Here is a 26430-nt window from a genome sequence, read left to right as displayed (position 1 = left end):
AGGAAGAGGCAAAGTTGTTCAGAGGAGAAACAGCACAGCCCAGGAGTTAGTAGGACTAAGTGTCCCCAGTGAGAATGCCCCTCAGTCAGGAGCCAGTGCAGGGAAGCCAGAAGTTGAGGCAGGGGTCACCCCGCTTTTCACCTGGGAGGAGGTGGGGCTCCGCACAGGCAATGGAAACTTCAAGGAAGAGAGATGGCTGGTCATCGACCGAAAGGTTTATGATATCAGCCAGTTCTATTTGCGGCATCCAGGAGGGCCTCGTCTCGTCAGACACTATTCTGGACAAGATGCCACGGTGAGTCCTTGCTGGGGGGAAAGAGACTTCAGAATGCCCTGACGGCTGCCACAAAGCACTTGCTTTGCATGCACACCCTTCTGGTTGAGGTCCTGTCTTCCCTGGCCATTCTCCAAGGTTCTCAGCTAGCAGAATGAGGGGAAAAGAATCCCTCTTGCCTGAAGCCTAGGGAATTCCTGACATTACAGAGTAGTAATTTTGGGTTGGACAGCCCAGTGGTATGACATAATGTAGGGAAGCTCCAGGTGGTGGTTGTGTCACTTGGCAATTTTGTAGGACTGAGTGACAAAATCTGACCAAAATTCAGAAGTGGCATTGGGAAGGGGATGGGGCAGGGACATGGCAGCTGATCGCCAGAGAAGCAGGTTGCTGTGATTTGCAGCCTCCTTTTCAGTTTCGGGTAAATGTCTGGCTGCAGTTCAGTTGCTTAAACCTGATTGACTTCTAGGAAATGTGAACAGCTCCCCGTTTGCCAAAATGCAGCTTAGATCTGAAGGTCTGCTCTGAGGTGTTTGTGCAAAAGTATAGACACAGCTTGCATATCGCCTAAGCTAAATTCAGCCTGGCAAACTTTCTCAGCCTAAATATGTGAGTAATATTGGTAGCAAAGGTGTGTGTGCTCAATCAAGTATTGTGGGCTTTTAGCACTTTTTAGTAAATTGAGTGGGGTCTGAATTCCAAGTAAGTTTAGGATCTGTAGCCTCTATTGTATGTTTCATAATACAATGGTTTATAGACCCAGAATATATTTAGAATAAATATTTTGATTCAATGTTTAAATGAAGTTGATTATGACTATTTTATACACACACACATGTATACATTATTATTGCTTCAGTATATAAATAAATAAATATAAACTAAATAAAAAATTCCCAAGGCAGAGATGGACTTTTTTACTTACCTGTTATAACATGCACACACAAGCATCAGTAGCTGAGGCTCACAGACATCTACTGTGTTCTTGCATATCTATCAGGGCTTTCAATCTTGGAAGCATCTGCAGCAGGTGGAAAAGGATCACACTTTCTGGAAACATGCAACACTAAAACCTCTAGACATGTCTGAGAAATACCTAATATCCTAACTGCCCTCAGATTAACCCCTAACAGAAGGGTCTCTTTATATTAAACCATCTCTTATGGGACATCCAGGTATTAGTGCCATACTTGTCAGCAGACCACCATTGATATTCTCGTGACATTCTACCTTGACATTAATCATAATGTTTGTGGTTTTATGAAAGGGAGAATTATACTGAATGGAGAATCCATACACGATCACTCTATGAACAAGAAAACCTTCTTCAAAGGAGGTCAGCAACATTTAATTGCCTATAAGAACATCAGAATGATGCAATTTCCTTGTGAGATGGGCAGTGTCTAAATTTGAAATATAAATGAATGAATGAATGAATGAATGAATGAATGAATGAATGAATGAATGAATGTGAATTAAAGAAATCACATCAAAGCAATAGGAGTTTATATGCTACAACTGGAGAATTGAGCTCTAGCTCACTTCATCAGATGCACAGAGTGGCTAAATTGATACAGGATTTATGTGCATGGAATGTGGCAGTAGGGAAGAAAGGAAAGTGGGAAAGGAAAGGGGAAACTGGGGAATTATGCAGATGAAGGTTCCTTGGGAAACAAGTTAGACAGTTATAATGGGTCAAAGCCCCACTGTCTTTGTGAAGGCCTTCTGAGATAGCCTGAAACCTCTTGATGTACGTAGGTTCAGCTGTCTCACACTTTGTTCTGCTGGTGAAGGTTCTTTGATTCCAACTCCTGCTTTGAGATCTATAATGGAATGTTCTGGAAGGCTGAAATGCTCTACTGTTGCCTTATCCTTCTTTTGAGTTCCGATGTCAAACTTGTATCCATTAACTCTTTTGTGTGAAGTCTGCTCTGTTTGTCTCACATAGAATCCAGGTGGGCATTGCTGGCAGATGATGGTCTATATCACAACAGAAGAAGAACATGTGAAGGAACCTCTAACTTTATCATGTTACTGTGGGTGGTGAGGGTGTTGCTGATGTAAATGTAGGAGCAAAGTAGACATCTGGGGCTGTTGTAGGATCTGGTTCCCATTAGCATCATTGTTCTGTTGTTTCTTGTAGCTTAAGAGGAGTTGTTTCAGAATTCATTGAATAAGTACAGTATGCAACTATGGGCCTGCCACCAAATATCTAAAAAAGCTCTGTGTCTTTGTCCAGGATGGACTGTAGCTTATTTGTTGCACTTGAGCGGCTTGTGTTGTGAGCTGTAAATAACAGCCGGTGGTCCTCTGTGGTTCTGTTTTTGTAGATCTGTATTTCAATCGGTCCTCTCTGGGAATCAGTCTGACTCTATTGTTCTCACTGGGTGGGGAGTTTAGCCTCCTGAATGCCTGGTTTAAGTCCATCAGTTGAGCATCTCTGTCTAGTGGGTCAAAAGAAATTCAGATAACATAAGGCCTGGGGGTAGACCGTGGATTTGATGGTATATTCCGGATGGAAGCTGGAAGCAGGTAGGTATGCTTGATGATCTACAGGTTTCCTGTATGGTAGGAAGCTGTGCTGTGTTGTCATCAGTTATTATCTTGATAGTTTGAAGTCCATGTTTGTGAACGATGTTGTGTATAGTGCCTCAGCATCCATAGTAGATAAAATGGTGTTGTCAGTCCAGTTGCCAATGAATTTCAAATTTCTTAGGAAGTATGTGGTGTCTCTTATATAGGTGGGAACACTGATAGCATAAGGTCCCTGAAACATAAAAATCCAGGTGTAATGTTTCCAGTGCTTGAAACAACAGGACAGGATTGTCTGTTTTATGTGTTTGGGATAGAAGGTAGCAGATTCTTGGTCAGGGCTCCTGTGGTGACTGTATATTAATTCATCTTGTATGTCCTTAGGAAATTCTTTGATGTGATTGCATAATTCTTTCTGATATCTTGGGGTGGGATCTGAGGATAGAAGTTGATATAATGCAATTTTGGAGAGTTGCCTTTTAGTTTCATGAACATAATTAACCTCATTCATAATGACATCTGCCCCTCCTTTGTTAGCTTGTTTAATTACAAAATCATTGTTGTTTTTAAGGCCTTAGATGGGATCTTGTTCTTCCCTTCTGAGAGTACTGTGCGCAGGGCATTTTTTTTACTGATGACTGTGGTTTATTGGTGAAAGCACTCAATGTAGAAATCCAGCTCAGTGTTGATCTGGGGATGTCTATGTGAATGTGCTGGTTTGTTTGTTTAAAGCATTAGTTCTCAACAGGGGCGGTACCGTCCCCTGGGGGGCGGTGGGAGGATGCTGAGGGGCGGTGAACTTGTTTTGGGTGATAGGGGGGTGGTGGGCATGTTTTGGGTGGTAGAGGGGCAATGAGCATGTTTTGGCATTCGAACTTAATTTTAAAACTCCTCCCAAAAATTATTAAATTGATTATCCGGTTTACACCATTTGTACCAGCGATAAAACGAACTTACGCGACGGCTGCCCTCATGCACTTCTAAGAATGGTGAGACGAATTTGTATTCTAGGTAGGATGACCTTGAAGAACTCGACACTACGATTCTTCTCCAATCCCAACCAGCACAGCGCATGCGTCAGCTGTTTTCCCGTGCGATTAATCTCAGCGCGTGCGTTGAGCGTCCTTTCAATATGAATGTTTGATTTGACCTGTGTTTCTTGAGTTGCTTTTCGTTCACTTCATTTCTGTTTTTTCCCCTCAGTTTCGATTTACTTTCATTGTTTATTTGGCCAGTCGGCTAGGTAAGTGCGCTTATTAGTTCTTTATCGTGGTCGTGAATTATTAATTTTGAGAAATAGTTATCTTTCCCTCATCATATTTTGCGGCCGCCAACGATGTCGGTTAATAAAAAGAAGTGTCGTCAATACAGTTCCACGTACTTGAAGTTCGGATTTGTTCCTTCGCCCTCGAACTCGCAACTACCCATGTGTTTACTTTGTAACAAAGTGTTATCTAATGAGGCAATGAAACCGTCTCGTTTGCAGGAGCATCTGCAAAAAATTCATCCTGACAAACAAAATAAAGATTTGTCGTTTTCACGAATATCAGGGACAAGTTTCTGAAGGCACCGTCTGTCTCAGGCTTACTAGCATCCTCATCAAAAAAATGTGACGATGGTTCGATAGCCTCTTATAATATATCAAAATTCATTGCTGAATCGGGGAAAGCTCATACCATCGGCGAAGAGTTGATACTGCCGGCTGTCAAGGAAGTTTTAGAAACGGTTTTACACCATCTAGCCGCATCCAATGTTATAAAAAAATGTCCCATTAAGCAATGATACAGTGCGACGATGAATTGATGAGATGGCTGAAGATGTTGAAGCTTCCTTATGCAAACTTTTGATACCCACCAAATTTTCTCTTCAGGTTGATGAATCAACCTTGCCAAGTACTAATGAGGCTTTACTGTTAGCGTACATCCGGTTTGTGAAGGAAAGAAAAATTATTCAAGAGATGCTTTTGCAAGAAGCTTGATTGCAGATACTAAAGGTGAATCTATTTTTAATACTGTCAAAGATTATTTTAAAGAGAAAAATATTCCTCTTGCGAACATTATGTCTGTTGCTACCGATGGAGCTCCTGCAATGGTGGGTTGTCATTGTGGGTTCATCGCCCTTTTGAAGAAAGAGGTACCAGGTATTTTAGCTGTTCACTGTGTGATTCATAGACAGCATTTAGTTGCAAAAAACCTCAGCGACCGTTTGTATCAGTCATTACAGTATGTCATCTCTGCTGTGAACAAAATTCGCAGTAATGCTTTCAACGATCGATCATTCAGGCAGCTGTGTAAGGACAACGATGAAGAATTCAATCGCTTGCTTCTACACACCGAAGTTCGCTGGCTTTCCAAAGGCGCCTGCCTCAGTAGGTTCTGGAATCTTTTCGACTCTGTACTTGAGTTCCTTGAAGAGAAAGATGTAGCTCTGAGAGACAGATTGCTACAATTTAAGATTGATGTTGCTTACATGGCCGATTTATTCGCAAAATTCAATGGAATTAATTTGCAGCTTCAAGGCAAAGAGCTCAATTTGATCACAACAAAATCTGTTATTTCTGCCTTCCTAAAAAAACTCACTTTGTGGAAGCAGAATTTTGGTCGCAACGAGTTCAGCCAGTTTCCAATCTTGTCGGATCTGCATAAGAGCAGTGAAATCCCCTTCGATGAAACACAAGTTTACTGTCAACACCTTGAGTCTTTGCACAAGGACTTTTCTGAGCGTTTTGAGGATATTTTGTCCCTGGAAGTCCCTCAATGGGTCATGAACCCTTTTATGAATATTGAGACAGCAGAGGTTCAGATTCAGGAGGAATTGGCCGAACTTTCAACTAATGAAACTTTGAAAGCCAGCTTCCAGAATGGTGATCGTCTCACAGAATTTTGGCTTCAAAGTAACATCAATTGCCTCTACCCAGGACTGTGGACTATCATCAAAAAATGTTTAATTGCCTTCCCTTCCTCCTACCTTGTCGAGCGAGGATTCAGTGCTGTGACTGATCTAATTACAAAAAAGAGAAGTCGACTCCAAATCGTGGAAAGAGGGGACTTGCGCCTTCATCTCTCTAGCAATATTGAACCGAACGTTCAGAAACTGGCTCTGAACCATCAAGCACAACCATCCCACTGACATAATCAAGCATGTTTCATTGATATTACTCTTTTAGCGCATTTTTTGCTGTTTTTTTTAATTATCTAATTAAGAATAAAAAATTTTAAACATTAAAAAAGCATTTGCAAAAAAAATTAAAAAAATAAAATTAAAAATTAAAAAAATTAAAAAACGAGCATCAAAAAAATAAATAAACGTATTTACAGCATTTTGAAATAAACGTATTTACATAAAAGAGCATTTAAGCATTTTTTTGCATTAGTCATTTTAATTTTAATAAAAGGAATGCAATTACCTTCCAGGGGAAAAGTATCGAGTTAAATCGAACAAATTTGGTGTTTAAAAATTATTTAAAATTTTTGCTTTTTATAATTCAATAACTCCCCCCCTCCCTCCCCATACCCTAAATTACAGGATTTTCACAAAGGGTGGCGTTGAAAAATTTTCCGCTCCTTAGGGGGGCGGCAGCTTCAAAAAGGTTGAGAATCACTGGTTTAAAGCATTTAGGGTTTGTTGAGATCTGTAGTTGTGTGTTCTACCAGCATTTGTTGGATTGATGATGGCTGTATGTCTGTATCCTGTTTCTTGTCTTGAAAGTATTCCTTAAGTCTCAAGCAGTGAAAAAATATCTCAAGATCCTGACAGAATTGTATCATTTGTGTAGGTTTAGTGGGACAAAAGGATGAACCTGATAAAAAAATGCACTGCACTGTTTGGCTGAATGATTGGATAAGTTCACAATATTGTGGAGAGTCTCTGGACTCCTCCCACTCTGTAAGCGGATCTTTGTAGAGCTTGGATAATTTGTTTTCTTTCTTTCTTTCTTTCTTTCTTTCTTTCTTTCTTTCTTTCTTTCTTTCTTTCTTTCTTTCTTTCTTTCTTTCTTCAAGAATATGAGTTCTGTAGTGCAGGTTTGTTGTCTTGTCTTGGTGAAATCCTGATGTTGTTGGAGTTCCAGGTTATTGATGGCATTGGTAGAACAGGTACAACCTGTGGAATCAAAACGCAGGACTCAAAGGCAAAATAATCAAGGCTTCACTGCAGGTTTATTAGACAGTACGTACTGGAGGGGGACCCCACCAAAGGTTAGTGGGAGACTCTCCCCTGTAGGCAAAATGGATGCCCTGATATTTATACAGTTCTACAAGAAGGGGAAGGGAAAAGAACACATAGGTATACATATTTATATAAAGATGCTGGCATACCTAAATGAGCAATACTTCTCAAGTTCCTTTCTGTCCCTGTTCTTGGCTGCTATCTACAAGGACGGAACAACTACTATCTGTAAGGAAAGCAATAGTGTCAGAGGGGAAGAAACAAATTGTTTAAGGTGCCACCTGCCAGGAAGAAGGCATCCTCCCTTACGTTGCCATGGGGATGTTTGTGATAAGGGGTTTACCATTAGCCTAGTTCATGTCAGCTTCAAGGGTGCTGCACATTCCTTTATGTTTCAATTTTATTAAGGTAATCCCATTCATCTGAGGCCTCTAAAAACTTGCTTCTTTTACCCAAAGATTCACCCAAAGATATATTTTCCTCATTTTCCTCACAAACCATTCCAGCACCCTTGACTCACAAGGGCAGGCACACTCTTCATAGGGAGACCTAATAGATCAACCTTCCAGCAAAGCCAGGGAAAGATCATTTGGACAAACCTGAATGAAGGATCTGTAATAGTCCAAGTTGGACTGCTTCAGTCCTTAGTGATCAAGAATCTTGCTGACCAAGATTAAGTCTCCAGAGCTGAATTCAGTCCCCAGAGCATCGTCAGTGTCTAGATTAAACTTATTTTGTCATTCGACATCCCGAACACCCTCTTTAAGAAGAAGCCAGATTGATCATCGCCCATTCAATTTTAAGCATTTCCTTGATGCTTAATAGATGCCTCCAATTTTTATATATATACATTATGTAAGAAGATGGATTTAAGAGTAAGATGTAATCACCAGGGGAACCTTTCCAACTATATTAAGGCTTTCAGAGATGTGAAGCAAGTTTAGCCTCTCTGCTTTTTAAAATTTATATAAATTCACTAGTAAAAACACTTTACTCTATGGACATTCATGCCTCAAAATTAACAGAAGAATTCCAATTCTTGTGTATGCAGATGATAAAAGTAATATTTTCACAGACAAAAATTGGTATGAGGTGACTTCTGAAAACCTTGCCACGCTTTTAACAACTGTTAATTGTGAAAAAAACAAACAAAAATAGTGTTTTCTAGTAGCATGCAAAGGGACAAATGGTCAGTTAACAATCATACCATCAAACACATTAACCAGTATAAGTATCTAGTGATTAGTTTCTAGTATCTAGTGATTAGTTTCTAGTATCTAGTGATTAGTTTCTAGTATCTAGTGATTATTTTTCAAAGCAATAGGAAATTAAAAGCTCAAATTACTTATTCCACCTTGAAGGTACAGAGAAGCACCACAGCTTTTTTTTTTTTTTAACAGATATCAGGAAGGAAATTTGATTAAGCTATTTCAGGCCAAACATATACTTAAAATGATATAAGGAATATAATTATGTCCACAATGTTGTTGTTGGTTAAATATAAAGGCAACTGACAATTAGTTTACCAGCATATAGGTTTTCAACTGAATACTTAAGTCAATTGAAATATGAGGATGTCATTAAATGTATTTACATACCCATAAATATATATGACTTGACAGCGTGTTTGGCGTAGTGGTTAAGGCATCATGTTAGAAACCTGGAAGCTGTGAGTTCTAGTCCCATCTTAGGCGCAAAGCCAACTTGGTGGCCTTGGGCCAGTCACTCTATCTCAGCACTAGGAAGGAGGCAATGGCAAGCCACTTCCAAAAAACCTTGCAGAGAAAACTGCAGAGACTGTTGACTCAAACGCACACCCACACACATATCTATGATTTAGAATTAGGGTTATATATTTATGGCTGCTTATTGTATTATTTTATTTTTATTTCATTTTATGTACTGGTCACTGACCAGCAGGAGGGGGAATTATTTCACCTCCCCTTGACCTCCACTCTTTCCGGGTTCTTGGTTGGCTCTGCTGGCATAACTAGTTCACTTCGCCTCATGGTGCTTTTGGTTGTGTGATTCCTTCTCCACCTGCAGCCTCCGATTCTCTTCTCAGCCAGGTTAGCCCTGCTTCTGCATGTTCTAAATCTCCTCCTCCTCCTCCTCCTCCTCCTCCTCCTCCTCCTCCTCCTCCTTTTTGGAGCAGAGGGGGAAAATGCAGTTTCTTTCAGAAGAAAGAGCATAAGTCTGCCATAGTTCCTCCATAGGAAAGGAGGGGAAAAAAGTCATTTTCCTTTATCATGTTTTCTTCTTGCTTTCATACTCCCACTTTCTCCATTTTTGCTCCTGACAGACAGCCATGTAGTTTCATTCCTTTTTCTTTTTTCCTCCTCTTCCTTCTTTCTCACAGTCAGCCTTGAACTCCTTTGTTCTTTCCTTCCAGCCTTCAGGCCTGAGAGCTCCAGAGGCAGCTGCATTGCCAAGCTTTGTTTCTCAGACACAAATGCTAGACATGCCTCTGTTCTTCTTTTTAAGGGAAAGAAATAACCCTTAAGGGTTTCCTTGATCCTGGATCCCCTAGAAAAGAACAGTAATCGCAGCCCTAGAAAGCAGTTCCTGTAGGAGCCTCTTCATCCGGCAGTTTCATATAGAATACCAAACCAGAGTGGGTCTACTTTTAGGCTGCACTCCCTTGACGTACCCCGTTCTGTCTCCCCATCTCCCTGGCTCTCATTTGGAGAAACCATCTTTTCTCCTGTTATGTTGGAACTGGAGATTTTGTGCTTATTTCTCAACTCCTGGAATAAGACCAATCCTTTCTAGCTGTGATGCCTGAAGGATAGCAGGGCAGCCCTTTACACCCAGGTGGTTTTTCACAATAGCTGTAACCATGGTTGTGCACTGCAGGGGAGAGGCTCTGTATGAAGCAGGGGAGAGGCAAATGGCTCAGGGGGGCCCAGCGGATGGAAAGTAGATAAGGAAAGGGTTTGATGAGCCCAACTTATGAAACAGCTGGGCAGGGTTTTTTCATAATCAGAAGGGTTAAGATTAGGTTTGCCCATAAGGTGCCCTACCCCCTGCTCTAATATTGCTAGACTGTAGCAGATGCTGAGCAAGATCTTTGCGGTGACCATTCTCAGAGGCGGGTGAACCCAGACAAAGCCAGTAGAGAACCAGACCACCCCAAGGCCCCAGCATGGCAGGGGAGGAAGTCTCCTGCCTTGCTCCTCCTTCAGATGAACCAAAATAATTGTCATGGAGCTGGGTTCCTCCAGAGCCTGTTGGGGAACTTCACCCTCAGTGTCTGTGGAGAGGCCCTCAGGGGGTTTCATCTTTTCACAGAAGCGCACCAAGCCACCCAGCCCAGAGTTGTTTTAAGACGGGCAGCTATTCAAATGTTGTAAATAAATAGACAGATAAATAAATGGCCATAACTACCACATCAGCCCTGTAGTCTTCTCCTTTTTACACCTCCTTTTGTTTCTGAATTTCTCAGGATGCTTTTGAAGCTTTCCACAAGGATAAGGGGCTGGTAAAGAAATATTTGAACCCACTGTTAATTGGAGAGCTGGCACCGGATCAACCTAGCTGTGAGCCTACCAAAAACGTGAGTATTTCCCAGCTCTACCTTTAGAACACAGGATGGGTACACATGTATCTGTGTCTGTGTCTGAGAGAGAGAGAGAGAGATGAAGAGAGAACCGAATCCATTCACATGTAGACAAAATCCTCTATTACAGATAGAGCATGGAGTAGACAGAACATGGCTAGGAATCCACATGTAGTTGCACTGATAGTTCCCGTAGTGACTTGTATCTAATGCTACTGTTTGCAGTACTAATTTCTGCCTTCCAGGGCAACAAGCACCAACAAGCCTTTTGGCTTCTCCTCAGTTAAACAACTGAAATGAAGAAAACTCTCCCAAAAGTTTATATTTGCATATCAAAGAAAATGTGCTTAAAATGTGTGCAAACTCCAGTTCTGGGACTGAACACCAACTCATAGGATGAGCATGTGCTGGGGTTTTTGGAGGGGAAACAAATAAATATTAGCCCTGTATGATCTGTTAGCCTTTAGTTTTGCAGCTGATAAGAATGGATGTATCTAGATAGATCTGAAAATGTGCCCGTTCGTGCAAATCAAAGTCAAAGCACATCAGGGCAATGATGACCTGAGCTGCAGGATTCTTTCGTAGAGCCACAACCTCCATTGTTTTAGACATGCAAGACCTATTATTTCTTTTAATTGTTTACTTAATTTATATTTTACTTGCCTAATCAAGCTGAAACCACAAGGAAATTTCAATCTAAAAATAATTTTAGAAGCATATGTATATGTTTGTGTGTTAAATATAGTTCTGCATGCTTGCTTAAGAATAAAGTAGAATCGATCTTGTTACACTTTCACAAGTCAAAGCATAGTCTGAGGATGTATAGCCTTCAAGAATGACTGGTTTGGTATAAGAATAGATGTTTATTACACAGTATAAATATAAGCTGGAAACTTCCCTTGGCGTGTTGTCTCTTCATGATGATGCAGGAAGCCTCATTGTCACTGCCCTTGTGATCTCATGGAAAGGTGAAAATGCAGTACTGATTGAACAAGGTCTGCTAACCAGTTGCTGGGCGCTCTCTTAACTTGTCACCGTTCCTCACAGGAAAGGCTGGTACAGGATTTTCGTGAACTACGCTCGAAAGTGAAGAAGATGGGACTCTTGAAGTCCAGTTTTGCCTTTTTTACCTTCATGTTCCTGCATGCTTTCCTGCTAGACGTTACATCCTGGCTCACTATCTGGTACTTTGGAAAATCTTGGGTGCCTTTCCTTATTGGCGCAGCATTTTTCACCATTGCACAGGTAATGTACTATTATCACTATTGAGTACAACAGGATGTGAAATTATTCTTAAGTATTCCAAAACTAATAGTTAAGTCAATACTTCTTAAGATATTCTTGGTAAGCAATCAGTGTGTTGGTAATGCAATTTCAACCTTTTTGTACATATGAACACGGGAAATTATTTGATCCCAAATCAGACCTGGCTGGTTTGCTCGTTCTTCTAGCTCAGTTAGAAATGAAATGTTACATTCAGACGAGCAGAGGCCTGCTATATTCTGCCCATTCTTTAGGATGGAAAGTCTTTTATACCCAGAAAGGGGGGGGGGAGGAGAAAGAGAGAGAGAAAGAGAAAGGCATACATGAATATTAGTCAAATATAAGGAGATGGAGAGTCCCAAGTTTGGAGAACTCATTTGGGCGTTTGGGAGCAAGACTTCTCTCAATTCTGATTTTAAAAGAACAGAACATTTCCAGAGAATTAGATTATATTTACAGGCCAAAGCTTCTAGTGTTTGATGCGTTGAGGGACAGATGTGGGCCTGCATACACAGAACCCTTGAGAAAAATGCCTGAGGAAGACTTTGCACACAAATTGACAGTTCCTTTAGAAACAGTCCCTTGTAGCAATGAAAACCTCTTTTAGATGAATTGATATTCTGTGTCAGCACTTGGAACAAAGATTGAGTATATAAGGGATCCTACCCTCAGGTCCTTGTCTCCTCCTCCTCTTCCTCCTCCTCCTCCTCTCCCTCACAAGATTTTACCCATGTTTTTATTTTCCACTACCACTATACTGTCACAACTGTATGTCTCTCGGGGCCCACAAATCTAAGTCCTAAAATAGTAAAAATATAAAACCACATCATAGCGTTCATTAAAAAGGACAAAATTAAGCTAGCCTAAGGGTGTCCCCCCCAAGAGAATGTACAAGCCAGACAGACTTAATTGGAATGAATCCCTGTGCCCATATCCTGTAAGGGTTTTTAGGCTAAAACCGGCATCTTGAATTGTCCTCAGAAAACCTGGAAGCCAGAGGAAGCCATCTTACACCGTCAGCTTGCAGGGAGGTGAGATGCACTTTGTGGATGGTTGAAGGGCAGCCTCAGGTAGAGTGCGTGGCAGTCATCCAATGTAGAGGTTGCTGTTGCTGGACCTCCCTCTCCAAAAAAGGTCACCAATGATGCACCAGATGCAAATGGGCTCACTGCCAAGTCCAGTCTGCCTCTTCATTAATGGTAGGGACGGCCTTCATTCCTTCACCTCCAACACTAACTTTTCTCTCCCAACCACAGTAGCAATGCGGGAAGTTGCCAGTTTCCAGTGATTCACTTATCCCACTTGTCTAACTTTCTTACATCTCTGTTGACTTTTTCTCCATCCTCGTATACAAAATCTGAATCTTCTCCAGGTGTATGACTCTCTCCCCAGATGCTCTCACAGTTTCTCCATCCACCAGTCCACTTCTTGCCTCTAATGTTCTCCTTCACCTGACTTATCTTTCCTCCTTCCTTCTCCTCCTCCACCTCCGTCTTCTTTCCACACACTTTTCTGCTCATATTCTTTCTCTCATCCTCTCATCCTTCCACAATGGACCCTGAGCCTCAGTCAGAATCCAATTGTTCCTCAGTCTACCCAACTCCTACTCTTTCCATCTCTGACCATGGAGACCAGAATCAACTGCAGTTCCCATTGCCCACTCATTTGAAACAAAGAGGGGGAATCTCAATGTTAGCAGAGTTTGTGGGCAGAAATCTGCTTGAGCCACCATGGGGAGGGCTGGCAAGTAGAATTCCCTCCTGTGTATGTACACCATATATGTATATGTACACCATACTTAAACATTACGATGCGGCATTGGGAGGTCCTTTTCTATAAATTCGTCCTGCCTCACTGCTGTAGCTTTTAAAGGCTAACAATAATGTAGTGGGGCCAGTTATCCCAACATTTATCATAAATGCAGGCCTTACTCTCTTGGAAATGATCATGTTCCTGCAAAAAATTTGAGGAACTCAGCTTGTTCCTATGGCTGGTGGCCTGAAAGCTTTACAGCAGCCCTGTGGGAATTCACGTGAATGTTGCTCCCAACCTGCTCCCATTATTTTTAAAATTTTCATTTAATTGAGTAGTTGTCTTTGAAGTGTAATGCAAAGCATTCAACAGACAAGTTTTTAAATTATCCATGTTTCTGCAAGACGTGTCCTTATTGGGAGTTATAACAGTGTTCTTTCCTAGCCTTTTGGGAACCAGTAATGTTTAGGATGAAGATGCCTACATTTCTGTTTAACTTTCTTTGCTAATGTTCCAAAGAAGAAGATCATATCCACTTGGTGTTGCTTCTTACCTTCCAGATCCAATATGGTTTCCTTCAGCATGATCTTGGGCATATTTCAGTCTTTCAGAAGCCAAAATGGAACAAACTGGCTCACACTTTTGTGATGGGAATCCTAAAGGTAAGAGTCACTCTCTGGGGGAGATGGGCAGCATATAAATTTAATCATAAATAAAATAAATAAATAAATAAATAAATAAACAAATAAATAAATAAATAAATAAATAAAAAATTAAAAATAAGAATCTAAAAGTGAGACTGGGTTTTCTCAAATCAACTTTTTTTTTTTTTTAATCTGCGCTCAGTCGTTACCGACCCTGCAGTGACTGCTTTGGTCGAGTCCTTTGCAGTTTTCAAGGCAAGGTGTTTCGGAAGTGGTTTGCCAGAGCCTCCTTCCTAGAGCAGAGCCCAGCTGGCAAGCGCAGGAGGCGGGGTTTCCGTTGCTTCGCGCCTTTTTTCGGGCGAGCGCGGCTTCCTTGCTACCGGCAACTGCTCCTGACTCCTTTTGCAAGGCGCCTCCAGCATTTTTCCTCCCACCGGAGTGAGAGTACCCATTTATCTACTCATGTGAGTTTTCAAACTGTTGGGTTGACAGGAACTGGGGAGGAAACAGGAGCTCACCCTGTTAACGCGAAGGCTGGACTCGAACCGCTGAAGCGTCGACCATTTCTGGCCATCAACTTTCAGCGTCTGGGAGTCGTCCCGAGTTGTTGGGAGTCAGGCAGCATATAAGTTTAAATTATTGCTGTTGGTCACACAGTCAATGGCGATGGTGTTCAAGTGGTGCTCCAGATGTTTTGGGAGTGCACCCAAGGGGCCTGTTACTATTGGTATTATCTTTGCTTTCTATGGCCACAGTCATTCTACTTCTATTTGCAGGTCTTTGTATTTTGTGATTTTCTCCAGTTCTTTCTCTTCTCTTTTGCTGTCTCCAGGTATTGACTGCAATGTCCATAATCCAGACTTTTTTGTCTCTCTTATCAACCATTTGGGTGTTGTGTGGCAGGTGCTTGTCCGTTTGAATTCTAAAGTCCCAGAGCACTTTAGCTTCTTCATTTTCTATTACTCTGTTTTGTGATTCCAACAGTTCTTGCTTGCAGGCAAATGGTATTTCCTGCAGATATTCCAATGCACCATTGTTGCTACCTTGTCATGCCGTTGTTTGTAGTCAGTCTGTGCGATCTTCTTGCAGCAGCTAACTAGGTGGTCCACTGTTCTTCAGCTTTTTTGCAGAGGCGGCATTTGCTGTCTGTTGCTGTCTTCTCAATTCTGGCTTTGCATGCATTTGTTCTTAAGGCTTGGTCTTACGCAGCCAGAATTAGCCCCTCTGTCTCTTTCTTCAGCTTTCCTGCTCTTAGCCATACCAGGCCTTCTTGTTATCTGCTTTGCCTGCTCGTTTTTGTGTACTGGCCATGTAATGCTTTGCCTTGCCATGTCTCTTTTCTATTCTTCATTTGGTCTTTCTTATAGGCCAGTTTGGTTTCTTCGGTATTCAGTAAGCCTTAATGCTGTACTAGCTTCAGTGTATCTTCTTCACTGTGCTTCAGATATTCTTCCAGTGCCCCTTTTTCTTCTTCAACTGTCTGGTGTATTTGTAACGTTTCACACCCACCTATGCTCCTTGCTGCTACTTTGTCATGCCATTGGTTGTGGTGGTGGTGGTGGTGATTTTCTACATCTGGCAATGTCTGCATTGTGTTCCCGGAAAGAAAGATAAGCTATAAATGTAATACGTATATAAAAGCTTAACTTTTACATTTTGGAGATGATTTGGAGACAGAAGGATGATTTCTGAGATTTGAATGATGAGGATGATAAATACAGCACAATTTAAAATTTATATAGTAGTCTTTCAGCACTAGCTTCAGTTACTTAATCTAATGTATCTTTGCAACTGTGCTAATTTACTCTCCTTTAGATACACACATACGCACACAGAGAGAATATGTATGTGTATATATATATATACACACACACACACAGACACTAATTTTCCCCAGAGATAAAATTACCTTTCCAGACAGTAGGCCCAAAAGATCAGGAGGTGTAAGAAGTATAGTATATGCTATTTCTATGAAAAACTCAGATTAAACACTATAACTACAGGAATGAGCTGCTTGAGTTAGCTACAGGAATTAGCAGCAACACTGCGGAGTGACATAATTTTGTTAGCTTCCAATGTAAATTCATCATCTGTAATGAGAAAAGAATCAGGCCTTTTTAGGGACCACCTTCCTCAATATTTCTAACGTAACAGTTTCACACTGGAATCATTAACTGAAGATGTTGAATAACTGTGACCTTTGTCCCATGAGCCTAATGCCCTTGAAAACCGAAAGGATGGCTCTAAGGTTTCCCCATTTGCTCAGTTACTTTTGTATTTCTATCCTTTTCTATGGTGTTAGTGATGGGGGGGGGGGGGGGGGAAGGGGGCAGGCAGGAGAAACCAGCTAGATCAGGAATAACTACATGGTAATTGCCCTTCCAAAGAACAAAGGAAGACTGGCATGTATGTATCTATGTATGTATATAGGTATGTATGTATCTCAACATTTTCTATGCAGGGCGGGGTAATGAACTGGTGGCTTGATATGCATAACCAGCATCATGCCAAACCCAACTGTTTCCGGAAGGATCCTGATCTCAATATGCACCCACTTCTCTTCAGCTTAGGGAAGCCCCTCTCTGTGGAGGTGAGTAAAGGGAAGGTCTTGGAGTGGCTAAAAGAATGTAAAGGATATAGAAATGCCTACCTTTAATTAGAGAGCATCTGGCAATTCACCTCCAGTTTCATTCAATTTTACATGTTCAGTCATGAGCACATACAGCCCTGTTTCAACATTGCTCTATGGTCTAAAGAAATCGGTAATGTTGATTTTGTCCCAGATTTCCAACGTTTTCTCCTTAAATGTGCCTTGTATGTGCATTTTGATCTCAGAATTGCTCAATAATATTCAAAGGATTATAAATTCCTGGGCATCTTCCAATCAGAGACGGGTAGCCAATGGCTTGTGGGCTGCATACCGAGCCTGGTTCCCCTTGTACTTTTCTTTTGGTTCCCCAGCCCCCAGTTTCCACCACTGAGGTTCAGCAGCACAGGGCAATACAGGTGCTCTGACATTTGCTACAGATTTTCACTAGGAGACCAGTGAAAAAATTCTTCCTAAACCTGCCCGGTCTGAAACTACTCTGCTAAATACAAAAAAACTTGAAAAAACTTGGCTAGTCTGATTTGTGTAGTATGATGATGTCATTAGCAACTCCTACGAGCTTCCAGCAAGACAAAAACATTACTGCAAATATTACTGCACTCTTCATCTTCTAGACATAGTAAAGTTGCCTATGCCCAGTATCCACTTTTCTCCACATGGGATCAGTTAGGTCACTTCATATTTAAGGTCACAGAAAACAAATTATTTAGGAATGTATTCATTTATATGATTTATTGAGCCGCCCATCTCACAGCAGTGACTTCCACGATGCCAAAAACACTGCAAATAAGCACTCTTCACCCTCCAGGAATAATACAGTTGCTTGTCCTATTTCCACTTTTGTCCAGATGGGATGGATCAGGTCACTTTATATGTAAAGTGATCACTGAAAAATCCTGCCCTTAATGAGCAAAACCATAGTTTTTTACAGTTCTTGAGCTGAACTGTGAAGAAGAGAGGTTATTAGGTCTATCCTGAAGAGTGGTTTATTTGGCCCTGCACTAAACTGCTGCTTCTGTTGCAGCTTGGCAAGAAGAAAAAGAAATACATGCCTTACCAGCACCAGCACAAATATTTTGCCTGTGAGTACCTCTGCCGTTTTGCGCCAGACAGTTAATTCAACTGTAAAACACCAACATCAATTCTTCCATCAACCTTGCAGATCTCATGGTGAGCCTGCAAGGTGGTGGTGTGAGGTTAAGTGATTGTTGTTCTCCTGCTAGCTTGGGGCTTTTCCTGTTCTCCTGTTTTTCTTTTTCTTTTTCTTTTTGTTTGATATTTCTTGAATGGTTATATGGTTTAAAGCTATGCTTGTAAATTGCCCAGAATCATGCTTTGTGAGATGGATAGCTATATAAATTTGCTCAATCAACCAATCAATCAATCAATCAATCAAAGCTAAGCCAAAAGATGGCTTAGGAGAATATCTGGGATCAAAGGCGAAACTGCTTTGATAAATATATTCAGTTTTTCCCAGCTGGGTTACTCCAGATGTGTGACCATAACTCCCAGAAAGCTGGAGGTCTAATCCAGCATATATGAAACATGGCACGTTAGGTTGAGTGGATGGTCAGTAGAGAGAGGGATTCTGTAGCAATAATTAATTAGCCAATAGGAAATGGGAGAGGAAGGAGACTCTCCCAGAAATGCTCGTAATTTTGAGTGATTCTCACATATTTGTGTTCTTGCTTTCATTTTTTCCAGTATTGGCACCCTTAACATTCGTGGCTTTTGTGCAGTTAATCATATTGCGCTATGCAGTTCTGAGGAAAAGATGGAGTGTAAGTGACATACACACAAACACAACTGTTTTAGCTGTGTACATTTCTACTAATCTCACCCCTCACCAAGTGCCACAACCAAATTGCTCTCTCTCCTCCTTCTAAAATGAAAATCAAACTTCCTAGGTGTTTTTGGTCACAGAGCCATTTTGAGTCCTCTCTCTTCTCTCCCAGAGCTACTCTGGACCTGCAAAACAGAGAAATAGCTCCTTGGTAGAGTAATGCTTTCTTACTCTACTGAGCAAGTGGCTGTAGCGAGTGGCTGTCAAAGGGCTGTGCCTTTGGAAGACAATAAGCCATCCGTAGAAAAGAGACCTTCTCAGTTATTTTATTAATTGGATGCCTTTTTCTGGGCTATGATACAACAGGAAGTCTGTTGTGACCATGTTGTTGGAGCTATTATTGGAGTGGGAAGGGGACTGCCACGAGATAGGTAGCTATTATGGAGACCCAACTGGGATTTGCAGCACTGAGAAGGGCTTGGATATCTTTTGCATGTACCTGGGACAGGTAGAAGAAAATGAACGGGTGGATGACTCCCCTTCCACAGGAGTTGAAATTCCTTTTGTTTTCTACCGAGTGTGGCTTTCTTCAAGAACTCAACTGGTCCATGGAACTTTACACTGATTGGTTTTGAGGCCTGCATGCCCCTTAGTGATATTCATTGTAGGACAGAACTGACCAGTGAATTCCTCTGCTGTTGTGCCATGTCACAGTGCAATGGCTTTCTTTTTAACATGATCTTTCCTCAGGGCATTTCCCTATATATTAAATGAACTAGTCTGCATCATACAACATCACAGATTTTAAAATCAACCCAACTGCAGAAAGCAATTAGTAGACTGAAACTTACAAAACAACCTTTTCTCATCCGTTTTACTCTCCTTTTCTTTTTGCCAGGATATGGCTATTGTTTTGTTCTACAACGTCCGCGTCTGTCTCATGTACGTTCCTCTAATGGGATTCAAGAGCTTCATGGCGTATTACTGGCTGGCCAGGTAAGGATCGTTCTAGAGAATTCTCAGCAGGGCTGCCGCTGCTGCCGCCTATGCTGTGCATGGAGGAATGAAATGTGCCATCGGAATGAGGGAGACTTTGTGTGTGGCACTTCATTCCCCTGCGATCATGCCAGTCTGAAGGAGGGCATCACGCTGCAATGTCTTGTGAGCCAGGACCACAAGGAAAACTGATTAGGTCCTCGACCTGGTTTGCAACATAGTACATATATGACCTTGACACTGTAATATCTTAATGCAGCAGTGATCACAGCAGAGGGCAGAAACTAATCAGGGTCAAGCCCACTTAGTAATTGCACAAGAGACCACCAGGAAATATCCGGCCTGTATACTAGAGTAGAAAGTTTTTTTAAAGACGTTTTTTAAACAGCATGTCAAAAGAAGGCAATGGGAAACCACTTCTGTATTTTCCCGTAGCCCCTCATCCCACAAAGGACCTATATGTTCATAGAGTCACCAAGAGTCAAGATTACCTGGAGGAGACTTTGCATTCTCCCTTCCTTCTCTAAAAACCTGCGTTTCAGCACTAGCAGAAAGGTGATCCACAGACAATAAACCAACAAAGAGCCAGTTTGGTGTAGCGGTGAAGATGCTGGCTTAGGAACCAGGAGATGGTGAGTTCCAGGCCTCCCTTAGCCATGAAACCCAGCTTTCAGCTTTGGGCAGTCACTCTCTCTGAGCTGAACCCATCTCATAGGGTTGTTGTTGTGTAGAAAATAGGAGGCAGGAGTATTAGGTATGTTCGCCACCTTGAGTTGACATACCATACAAATATATATGCGGGATAAAATAATGATACCAACAGCACCAGCAGCAGCAAATGCCACTTCTGCAACGAAGCTGAAGAAACAGTGGACCACCTAGTTAGCTCTGCAAGAAAATTGCACAGACTGGCATGACAAAGTAGCAACAATGGTACATTGTTAAGATAGTACCAATAGTAATAGGTGCCTTGGGTGCAACCCCCAAATGTTTGGAGCACCACTTGAATACCATCGGCATTGACAAAATCACCATCAGTCAAATGCAAAAGCCGGCTTTACTTGCAACAACTTACATCCTCTGGCAATACCTTTAATAGCATCAAACAACATCTGCTTATCCCAGGTCCTTGGGAAGAACTTGATAGGTGGATAAAAATGCCAAATCCAGTCTGGCTGACTGTGCAACCAATAATAAAAATAATACTGTACCTGGTGAAGGGATAAGATGGTGCTCTGACATCAAGACTTCTATGGTGCTGATATCCATGGGAATTATAGTGCTCTGTGCATTGGGAGGCCTTGAACATTTGAAGTATAATTCAGTAAATGCCTCCCTGAGTAATAAACATAATGAGGCTCTGGAGTAATCTTCTTTATTCCCTCCCTTTTAGTTACCTGCCTTCCACTGGAAGATAAACACTGGAAAAAGTAGTGGACTTTGTAAAGGGAGAGACAGTAGATTATTGTTGAAAAATCCCAGAAGATGTTTGTCAGGAAAGTTCTGGGTTAGCCCCTTATGCAATTTCAGAAAAAAGATTTAAGGCAATAACCAAGCTTGTCCCAGATATCCTATTTAGAAATATCAAAACAATGAGTTCTTCTCAAATTGTATTTTATAATTATTATTGCTTTATTTCTCATAATTACTTATTTCCACAGGCTCCTAGAAAGCACATGGTTTCTCTGGGTCTCTCAGATGAACCACATCCCAATGAACATCAATTACGACCAGAATTTAGACTGGGTCTCTGCCCAGGTGAGAACATTTCCATTTCTGCTGGGAGGCACCACCTTTCTTTCACTTAATCCACTCATTTATAAATGCTTTGGGGCACCTGGCCTTTGACCAGAGGGCTTTCATGACCATCACTAAAGTTCTCTAGTCACCATAATCTTTGGGGGAAAGCAGGAGCTTGATTGTTTGCATGGATTGGCTTCCTGTCTTATCAGCTAGAAAAAGGGATTCTATTGCAAAGGAAAAAGAAAGAGAAAAAGGATTGAAGCAAATATTCCTGCAGGAAATCGTTAATGCATAGGAGAGACTCTCAGAGAAATGAAAGAAGACAGGCAGTCAACGCACACAGAAATTCTTGAGCAGGAGGATGCTGAAGCCAGTGCAGAAAGTAATAGGAGAGCAACTTAGATGTCCACTATATTAGCACCTCCTGATCTGCAGCTAAAGCAAAAGGGTAATATTTTTTAGTGCTTCATATATATGGAAAAGACTAGCCAGTGCAACTATTCTCACATTACAGAAAATACTAACTTGCCTTATGCTACCGGCTGAATTGTTACCAAATGCTGAGATGTGAACCAATAACACATCTCACCTTCCTGGGAACAAATCCCTTTGACATCAGTGGGGCTCACTGCCAGGTAGGCATGTATAGCAGGGATTCACATTGTTGGAGATCTGAACTGAGCAAGATCCAGGTTAAAGGATGCGCTGAGCATATGCAGAGTAATAATTAGAAGAATGATATTGTTCACAACATCATTGTCTTGGATGCCCTGGCAAGTTTAGCCCAGCTCTCAATGAATGCTAGCAGTTCACAGTTCAATTTATTGGGGAAGCCTCCCTTCTACCTGAAGTACACCTGAAGAGAGGCAGGCACAAGAGAGAGAAGAGGAGAAAACTCCCTAAACACAGACTCTCATTTAAGTAACCATAGGCCAGGGGAGAAACAGACACAGGGGCAGCAGGTGAAGACCCTCCCCTTCTCTGTCTGCCACCATTTGCCCCAGTGGTCAAAAGGCTGTCAGGTGCAAAGAGAGAGCGCCGTTGCCAACACCACCTTCGAATGGGCTGATCCCCACACTTGGCCTGTGGGTGGTGTGCTGGAAGTTGCATCTCAAAAAACTGTAGGCGGGGATCAAGACAACACCTACATTTGATGTCATTTCATTTGGTGTCTGTGTGTGTGCCTTTGAGTCACTGTTGCCTCCTCGCACTTGCCTGGACAACGCCCTGCAGTTTTCTTGGCAAGGTTTTTCAGAAGTGGCTTGCCCTTGCCCCCTTCCTAGGGCTGAGAGAGAGTGACTGGCCTGAGGTCACACAGCTGGCTTTGTGCCTAAGGCAGGACTAGAACTCACAGCCTCCTGGTTTCTAACCTGATGCTTTAACTGCTACAGAAAAATGGTTCTCTCTTTCATTTACTTTTACTTAAAAGCAAAAATAGTTTATATGCCTCCTTTCCAGTCTTATATTTAAAAATGTTGTCTTCCTTTTCTCCTTTTCTCCTGTCAAATTAAGATGACAATTTGCTATCAACCTGCAATGACTCTTGGCACCATCACCAAGGCTGTAGGGGCCCTGTGTGGTCTCGGACCCTCAGATTGTGCACCTCTGATGTGTAAGATTGCACTGCCACTCTCTTAGCCACTAGGTTATGGTACAGGACACATTGTCCATTAGAGGTGGCCTGGGTCAAAAATGTTTACACTCGGATGCTTAGAAAACAAAGAAAGAGAAACCCAACACACAAGCCAAGTAAGCGTTACTCATTATAGAGCCTCCCTGTAATAGGAATCCACAGCGGCTGGAAAGAAAGGGACCGACTGGAGGTCTCTACCTGCTCTCTCTTTCTTCCTTAGCTCTCAGCAACATGCAATGTTGATGGTTCCTGGTTCAATGACTGGTTCACTGGGCACCTGAACTTCCAGATTGAGCATCAGTGAGTATGACCTAGAGAAAAGGCCAGGCCATAGAAATGTGGGGGGAGGGGCGAGACCTTCATGGCAGTCACAAACCACACGCAGCCGATCTTAAGCAGGGCTGCGATGTTTTGGACTTGCCAAAAGTTCTGGGATAGTCACCTGACACCATCTCTTCTTCTCGCAGCCTTTTCCCCACCATGCCTCGACACAATTACTGCAAGGTGGCTCCTCTGGTGAAATCTCTGTGTGCCAAGCACGGTGTTCAGTACGAGTGCAAGCCCCTGCTCACTGCTTTTGCAGATATCTTACGGTGAGTTCATGGCTGACGGAGGCTCCTCTTGGTCACTGGCTTATCCAGTGATAAGGCAGGAGCAGCACAGAAGCGATTGCCATGGTGAAGAGGCCCTCGCTGCCATAAATCCCCTTCTCCTTCCCCTTTCTCTTTCTGCAGCAGCCTGAAGGACTCTGGGCGGCACTGGCAGGAAGCTTATCTCCATGCATTAGGAGAGGAAGGCACTCAGACAACAGAAATAAATTAACTTGGTAACAAGGGACGAATTTTAATTATGGAGAGAATAGGATTCTTCCAATGAGGAATGGTTCACTGCTCTGTTGCCCTCTCCTTAGCACAGACATCAGGATTTGGCCACCTCTGCATGTCACCATTTATGAATGGGAGACAAGCAGGGGGGTGGGCCTGAGAGAGAAAGATGTTCAGGCAGACCTCTTGGGGTCTCTCACTTTGGGTTGATTGGTACCAAAATTAGGAAAAGGGAAATAACAACAAAGAGTGTTTCCCTTTAAGAAGGTTGGGAAAGGAGTTGATAAACATTCACACTTACCTTCTCTGACTTGCCTATTGTTGCCATTCCTTGCAGACCATGGTAACTGTATCTTTCGTACACCAACCCAGGTCTTTCTAGTGAGACACCACCACACTAATTTGGAGTTAGAGATCATTATACTTTGCAAGATCCAACTTTGTGTAATGATCACCAATCATTATGAAGCAGTTCCGAATGTAAGTTTCTTTAATGAGTCTTTCTTCATTTCTTGTCAGTGGTTCGTTCAGTTCTCACGACTGCCTGCCCATGTTCATTTGAAGAACTGAAGACTGGTGGAGACCTTCCTCCAGGACCCTTCCCATTAGATGTTAAGTCAGGACCATCTTCTTTGTGTGCTGCTACCAGAAACGTGCTCCCTTTCTCTTTCTTCCCTCCTATTCCCAAGTCAAAACTTTGGTTTTCTTACAGCTTTTGGAAAGCCATTTGACAATTCCTGTCGATATTTAAATGTTTATTGTATTCAGTACTTCTATTATTTTTGTGAAATAATATTGGACATTATTTTATTCTGGCTTATAGTTTTTAAATAATTCTCTGATGTGGGAAAGCAGAAATGCGTATAGCTGAGGTGAAATTTGAACTTCTGACACGCTCATTCTCTTGTGATAACAAAGAAGCTGGGACAAAATGATTCCTGCCTTACTCCATTTGCTAAGGTGGATAATAAATCTGCTTCTCTCTGGGGATGCGCCTCCTGTAATTCTAAACTTTAAGGTAAACCTTGGTGGCTGCTTGGAATAAGAGGGCTGCCCAGACCTCGGGTGGGATCATGTTTGTGTGACCTCTCCCCTCTTGTGGATCCCATCATTCTCCGTAGTTCACGGAAGAATTGTGGGAGATGAAATGGGAGACGAGATGCCTAGAGCGTCGCTGGTGCTCAACAAGGGACAAACTCAGCCAGACCCAGGCTAGAGCTGCTATTAAGGCCTATCTTGTGGCAGGAAGGGTGGCAAAGCAGCAATACTCCTCTGCTCTTATCGCTGCCCCACAGCCTTATTTTGGGTGACTCATCCCCTCTTTGGGAGGGGGGGCTCAGAAATCCACCTGGAGGGCTGTGCGGAGGAATGTGCTCAGCATCTGTCAAAGTTGCCCAAATTTATTCTGGCCTGTTGGATGCTGGCCTTATTGTCGGTCTTATGGAGGTGCCCGGAGGAGATTCTTACCCTGTTATCTGGATTGGTTTGAACCTGTTGGGCCTGAGGAAGTGGACAGGGTCCTCAGGACTGTGAGCTCAGCCACCTGCTCTTTGGACCCATGCCCCTCCTGGCTAGTTAAACCTGCCGCAGGGTGTCATGTGGGTAGGTTCTAGCAGTGGTGAATCTCTCCTTGACTGAGGGGCTGTGTGTGAACCTGCGCTTCTTAAGGAGGCGCTGCTTCACACACACACCCCTCAAGAAACCATTGCTGGATCCCACCATACTGGACAATATTTGCCCAGTATCTATCCTCCCCTTCCTGGAGGAGGTGATTGAGAAGGTAGTTGCACAGCAGCTTCAAAGAGCTCTGGAAGAAGCAGATTATCTGGACCCCTTTCCGTCAGGATTCAGGCATAGGTATGGGACGGAAACAGCATTGGCTGCGCTTTAGATCATCTCTGGCAGGAGCGGATGGCGGGATTGTGCATCCGTCCTAGCTCTGCTTGACCTCTCAGCAGCCTTCGATTCCGCCAACCACGTATCCTTCTGGACCGGCTCCAGGGATTGGGAGTGGGCAGCACTATATCTGCTGGTTCTCCTCCTTTCTCCGGGATCGGTCCCAGCCAGTGATGACTGGGGAGGAGAGATCCTGCCCTCGGCCTCTACTTTGTGGTGTCCCGCAGGGGTTGGTGCTCTCACCTCCCCCTTTTAACATCTACATGAAGCTGCTGGGTGAGATCATCCATCACCATGGGGTGTGGTATCATCAGTATGCTAAAGATACCCAGTTATATCTCTCTATCCCTGGTGAATTAAGGGCTGCTGTTGGTGCCCTATCCGGGGCCTGGAGGCTGCAGGGGCTTGGATGGGGAGCAACAGGCTTCAGCTGAACCCTGGCAGGACGAGTGGTTGTGGGTTTTGAGGCCCTCCCGTTCAGGGACTATGCCATCTTTGGTACTGGAGGGGATTGCACTGCCTCAAACAGACCTGGTGCACAATATGGTGGTCCTTCTAGACTCGCAACTCCTCTTGAAGAGCAGGTGGCAGTCGTGGGTAGGAGGGCCTTTGCACAACTTTGTGTTGTGTGCCCGTTGTGCCCGTTCCTGGGCTGAGAGGCTCTGCTCACAGTCACTCATGCATTGGTCACCTCTCAGATAGAGTACTGCATAAAAACGGTAAATAAATAAATAATCAGACTGGAGGAAATGAGAC

At 42.7% G+C, this 26430-nt stretch overlaps 1 protein-coding gene across 1 annotated transcript; it reads left to right on the top strand.

Annotated features, from left to right (window-relative positions):
• On the top strand, positions 1 to 23776 carry LOC148213685 (acyl-CoA (8-3)-desaturase-like; the record flags this gene model as incomplete). Its single annotated transcript, XM_088131084.1, has 12 exons — positions 1 to 295; positions 10419 to 10529; positions 11580 to 11777; positions 14108 to 14209; positions 16653 to 16781; positions 17824 to 17881; positions 18504 to 18580; positions 19481 to 19578; positions 21240 to 21336; positions 23175 to 23254; positions 23422 to 23547; positions 23689 to 23776. Coding segments are annotated over 12 exons (1459 nt in total), but the record flags the coding sequence as incomplete, so codon positions are not given.
• Positions 23777 to 26430: the final 2654 nt, after the last annotated feature.

The sequence above is a fragment of the Python bivittatus genome, unplaced genomic scaffold, assembly GCF_059951505.1.
Source record: "Python bivittatus isolate LINGU-HERP-01145 unplaced genomic scaffold, Pbiv_v1 ctg000900_np1212, whole genome shotgun sequence".
In the NCBI taxonomy this organism is placed as follows: domain Eukaryota; kingdom Metazoa; phylum Chordata; class Lepidosauria; order Squamata; family Pythonidae; genus Python; species Python bivittatus.
This window is presented reverse-complemented; position numbering and strand designations above follow the sequence as displayed.